This window comes from Poecilia formosa, unplaced genomic scaffold, assembly GCF_000485575.1.
Source record: "Poecilia formosa unplaced genomic scaffold, Poecilia_formosa-5.1.2 Scaffold46, whole genome shotgun sequence".
Lineage (NCBI taxonomy): Eukaryota > Metazoa > Chordata > Actinopteri > Cyprinodontiformes > Poeciliidae > Poecilia > Poecilia formosa.
This window is the reverse complement of record NW_006799985.1, coordinates 2,733,372-2,739,371: the sequence shown is the minus strand read 5'-3', so window position 1 is coordinate 2,739,371 and position 6,000 is coordinate 2,733,372. Positions and strand designations below refer to the sequence as shown.

At 38.1% G+C, this 6,000-nt stretch overlaps 1 protein-coding gene across 10 annotated transcripts in view; it reads left to right on the top strand.

Annotated features, from left to right (window-relative positions):
- Positions 1–6,000, top strand: part of celf6 (CUGBP Elav-like family member 6) — a 154,533-nt gene that overhangs the window by 7,642 nt on the left and 140,891 nt on the right. For all 10 annotated transcript variants that reach the window (XR_001662109.1, XM_016671532.1, XM_016671529.1 and 7 more), the window contains exon 2: positions 2,023–2,105. Coding sequence is in view for 9 of the 10 variants with exons in the window: in XM_016671532.1 (XP_016527018.1) it covers positions 2,023–2,105 (83 nt within the window). In the remaining variant the exon portion in view is untranslated. The remainder of the gene's footprint in view (positions 1–2,022; positions 2,106–6,000) is intronic.

Here is a 6,000-nt window from a genome sequence, read left to right as displayed (position 1 = left end):
TGTGTGTGTGTGTGTGTGTGTGTGTGGGTGTGTGTGTGTGTGTGTGTGTGTGTTTGTGTGTGGGTGTGTGTGGTGTATGTGTGTGTTTGTGTGTAGTCCCCCATGGGAATCCTTGGCAGTAGGTGTGACATATAGTAATGGGAAATTATGCTGCTCAGTGCAAAACCTCTTCTGAACAGGGTCACCCATTGTCAGCTCTGCCAAGCACATAACAGAGCAACAACTCAACCTTTAATGAATGCTGTCACATTTTTGTCAGAGACGTATTTGCCATAAACTATGTATTTACATTCTGCCTCCTGAATTTTCTGACTTCAAAGAACAGCCCCCGGAGATGTGTGGGGGTACAGTTTCAGCTCATCACCGTGCATACTGATTTGTGGCTCAGTAACTGTGATAGTAATCATTTATCAAAAAGCAGTGGGTGTAATTTCTTTCACAAATGGGAAAGAAGAAAAAAAATCCTCCAGTCGAGGCTGACTAAGCATTTTCATCACCTCTTTGGTTTAAATTAAACAAACTTCAAGGTTTTACAGCTGTGTGTCACACTTTACACTTAGTTTTACTTGGTCTCCTTTACATGAGACTGACACAAGCACTTTTCCATTCATCAGAAGATATGCATGCATTAACAAGATTTAATCTGATGGAGTTGCTACATAAAAAAAAAAATCTTATTTCTGAAGCAGCATGTTATTTTCTCTGAGGGTGTGGAGCTATTAACTTTAGAGAGCCACAATCCTCTAGATGGGATATATATGAATTCCAATGACTTGTAAAACTACAGTGAGGCTTATATATTGGCCTGGTGAGGAAAATAATGCATTTTTAAATCTCTCTTTTTGGCAGGTTACACTTTTTTTCTAGATGCTTAAGCTTTCAAGGAACAGTGAAGTACGGCTCACTTCATTAATTTGAGCTGGCTTGTTTTGGAGCTTTGCAATTAAAATTAAATATTAGCAGTTCTCTTTTGTGTAAATACTGAATTGGAATCAGACTAAGGTGCATACTGTTGTTTTTTTTTTTTTTTCAGGTATTCTACTTGTGCTTCATGGTACTAAATAGGACTGGATTGAGACTCTTCTAGTATGATAACATTGAGTAAAATGACATACTAGTAGATGCATTTTCATTGTTTTCACTAGAGGCATCTTTGGAAAGTTTTGCATGGGGAGCCAAACTGAATGTGATGTTTTAGTATCTATACTGTTATAATTGCACTTTAAAATTTAGATCTCAATAACAGAGCCTCTTAAGGATCTTTATAGCTCTTATTTTTAAGTACCTCTGCTCCAAGTATTTCTGAATTGCTTATGGAGCAGAGTGTTATACTTTTCTCTGGTTTGCTCTTTATGGTGTAATGCAAGTATAACAAATGTGACTAAAAGTATTTTTTTTAAAAGAGTAAAAATTGTATATTTTGTACATAAAGGAAAGGTGTAGAAGCCTTCCCTCATCTAAGTGACTGCGCAGCAACAGGTCAGGGAGGGGCAACGCTGTGTGTTAGTATCTTGATTAAGCTGCATTGTGTTGCAGTCTAAATTCACATTTCTTGATCTTTGATCCAGGTTTGCACAAGCAGTTAACAGAGAGTATTTCTCAAACATCTCCTGAATGAGTAGAGACAAACAGGTCAATGTGGAAACAGATTCTTCACGAGCTGAGGAGACTCATTAGTCTCATCACAATTTTATACTCCTTAACATGAGAAAAATACATCATTGAAGTTAAACACATTTTGAAAACGTACCTTCTGTAGGGTAAACCGTGGTTTTCTCAAGCTCAAGATTTTTTATTTTATTTTTACTTTGCATCTTATTAAAAGCACTTTAATAAGAATGATGAATGTGGTTTTGAAGCTTTAGCCTTTTAATTGTTTAGCATAGCTTGATAGAAATACGTGGGCTATGCCTTGCACTAAGTAATCCTTCAAATGTCATATTGGTAAACATCTGAATTCCAATTATTATTACTTCATTCTTTTTAATCTAATCAAACTTCTCTCTTTCCACGCTCACACAGGATGTGCCTTTCTAACATACTGTGCCAGAGAGTCAGCACTGAAGGCCCAAAGCGCCCTCCATGAACAGAAGACGCTGCCAGGGGTAAGTACCCCCAATCTGCCCTCCGTCACAGGCTAAAACTGACTTTTAAAGTCTACAGTCACATAAAAATCATTTCACTCTCCCAGGCTCATAAATGGCTCACAGGGACACAGTAGATATTAAGATCCACATTTAAACACAGGCGCACAGATATAAAAACAGATGGACAGACTCAATCATTTCTGTTTTCACTGCCTCTGTTTCTTGCGCATTCAAGCACAAATTAGCTCTCGCACACTATAATAGACACACATACACAGGCAAACTAAAATACTGAGTGGCCTATCTCACCTTGCAGTGTCTTATTACACTAATCACTCCGCCAGAGATATTTGATAAGCGCTCCTTCATAACAGCCCGCGCTGCCCTTCCCTTGTCCTATTGCAATATGGCTGCTGCTGACACTAATTGCCTTGAGGAATCCCGTTTCTATTATCACATATAATCAAACAGTAAGTATAAACAATCATTTTTACCATGCATATCTCCATCTGGTGTTTTTTTTTTTGTTTTAATACCTACCCTTGTTTTTCTTAGTTTTTTTTTTTTTCCTTCACTTGCCTGTGGCAACAGGTAACTTTTTCAGTTAAAGTAATGGCCTCTTAAAATGACATAGGTAAAACATACCCTGTAGTAGGTTCTTAAGCCCACCCAGAAGGGGGTCCTCAATCTGGAATGAATATGAGGCTCTGCTGTCTATCTGTCCTCAATGTGTTGGAGGAGGTTACATTTCTCACATGGGGGGAATTATCAAGGCATGATTGAATTACTGCCTGAAGGAGCCTAAGAAGGAGAACTTCCTCTTGTGCCCGGACTTCTCATCAGGCACCTCTGCCTCTCCTTTCCTTTTGCTGCCAGGATAACTTCCCCGGTTGGGGCTTTAGTCACAGCCTGAGGACATCCTTCTGCGTCTCCAGGGAAGGGGAGGGGGCTGCAGTTAGGCAGAGTGAGACACGAGATAGGTAACTAACGAGGAAGACGGTATGCACATAGGCTGGTTCATAAATGTAAGCAGAGGTGGCTGAGGCATTTGTGCATGTGTTTGGCAAATTAGTTGATTTCACTTTGCTGCATGTCATAAATACTTCACTGACTGTTAGACTGACTGGTACACAGCAGAGTAGGTATCCCCGGGAGACGAAGCTTCCTGGCTCCTTACCGCCTCCCGCAGATTCATAATGAGATGATTGCCATGATGGTCCTTGCTGTGCCTGTCTTTATTGCCCTCCTGGAGGGACATTCTTGTTTGTCTTCTATCTAGAAAGAGGTTAATGGCATGTTCTGTGGGGTTTGAGTAAACATTTCCCCTGTACAGCTCGCAGCGAGGGGTCAGTCCTGCAATCTCAGGCTGAGCACAGCCCGCATACAGACGACTAATAAAGATGTTCTGTCTTTGTGTGTGGGTGTGAGTCTGAAACATGGAGAGAATGAGACACAGGAAGGAAGGGAGAGGAAAGCAGGGGAAGCTGAAGAAAGGCAGAGACAGACAAAGACTGGGAGAGGTGACACTTCTGGACAAGCCTCATTGTCACTGTCATGGCCTAATGGTTTGAGATGCTCATTCACATAATACTGCCATTTTGGCGGCTTCTCCACCCTGTGTTGCAGACATGATTGTGTAGTCCACTTGTGGCGGTGTGACTGTCAGGTAACCAAATGCACATTTTATTCCATTATGACGTGTGGCATTTAAAGAAAAGTTTGACTCTCTTTCTTAAGAGGACAAATGATTCAAAAATAACAGATACTTTGCCAAAGTACTTTTTTTTTCACACAAGTGAATGTAAATTGGGGTGTCATTGTTATAGTTAAATGTGTCAGTCGCTAAGCAATGTTGGTGAGAAATTTTGTTGTGTTTTTAACTATTTGTGGGAGAGGTTAAAACGAGTGATAGTCTGCTGGACTAGAAATTTTAATCACTGAATATTTGAGTTAAAGTTCTATCCAGATCACTATGTACACTGTGATGTTTTCAAGATAAACAACCACTGCAATTCAATAATTTATTTCCACAGCATATGTGATTCTCATTTCTGTAACTTTAAAACACAAAATTGAAATGTGAAATTCTGGCTACAATTCAAAGCTGCAAAATGAAATTGTGCAGCACAGAGATAGTTTTCAGAAAATTGAGAGGACCTTTTCCAGAACACATTCCTCACAGACAGAAAACAAAACTGTATCTTTGACAACATTTGTGTAAAGCAAATACACTGGGCATAATTTTCATCAGAAAGCACAAGTCACACAGTGTTCCGTTGTTGGACGAACAACCAGAACATTTCCTTCATGAACTCAGTTTTTTCTATTTCCATTTTGGTTGCTATGCAAATTTTATTTCATCCACTGTTCAAAAACACACATATGTAGTTAGACCACCAAGGTGTTGGCTAGTGCTAGGATTTCTATTATAACTTCTGCAACAGGTTTCTTTAAAGTCCTCTAATTAACAGCAGCCTAAAACCTAGTGATGAAGACGGTGTTCCCAAATTAATAAGCAATTTGGGAACAATTGCTTATTGTTCCCAATAAGAAATTGAGAACAATAAGCATCTCTCTACATTTCGTAGAGAGAGAAACAATGAGACGGAAATTTGGTAGTGACTATAGGCATTAAGACACATTGCTGCTTTTTGTATCTAATATTTTGGTTGTTACTACAATAAGATTATTTGATACTTTACTTTTTTCTAGCTATTTTCTTTATCAAAGTAATTAGTTATTCAACAACTCAAATGCTCCTGATACATTTTTCAGAGTTTTTGTTGCAAATCAGATATCTTTTCAAGGGAAGACTGCAGACATAATGTGTGCAGTCTGTCTCTGTAATGAATTTCCAACTATAATGTAACATAAGCAACAACAAACATCATACTTTGTAGAAATTAAAACATAACAGAACACAGGCTGATCAAAGAAAATGAAAACACAAAGTTTAGATATTGAATGTTTTTCATAAATTCTGGGACCAACTATTGGCTAAAAACAAAGGATACTTCACAAACCTCCAAACTGTGATTACGCATTTTTGACTGAACACACAACAAAGTCAACCCCAAGAAAAAGAACAAGATGTAATTTTTTCCAATGTGGGGAAAATGTTTTGTTTTATGTAGTCCCAAATTGAAGAGCATGGAGAGAGCAGGGAGGAGAGTCTCTTTTTTTTGTAAATAATAGAAAAGGAGAAGTTCAAGCTGAGTAACAGTTTTGTATATATACATATGCAGGCAGTGTCTTGTATATTGTTTGTAGTCCTAAAACTCTGAGCTATTGTTGGAAAAGTGGCAAGTCTGAGTGCTAAAAACTGCAAGTCACGTATTTCATGGCAAACATATACATTGTATATGTAGCTGACAGAAAGGGACTCTCAAGTAAGGTGCTCTGTTGTTTATGAAGAACATTACATTGCTCACTTCTGAAAAGAAATGTATCCAGTCAGTATTTTACTTCAAGTGGTTGTAGTGGTGCTGGTGGTAGCTATCTACTTACGCCACATTTCATCTGTTGCTAAAACAGACTAAAGATTGGTAATGAATTGAACTGCAGGGGTAAAACAGAAAATGATACAGTTTCAATTTTCTTACTATAAAATGAAACATTGAAAATGTGTTAAAAATCATTTTGAAGAGTGGATTATTTTGGAATGGGAAAAGACAAGAACAATTCATAATCTGAAGAACATTTTGATTACTTTCCAACAGCAAATATTTTATGTTTTTTTTTTTTGCAAAAATGTTCTCAGTTGGAATAACTCAGAACACTTTGACTAGGCCATGCTAACCCATATAAAGCATTCCATTAACAGTCTCATTTCTCTTGCAACTTCTAGCAAGAGGGAGTGAGAAACTCTGACCAGTTTCTCACTTCCTGCTGAACAGACGAATGCCCACTGCAT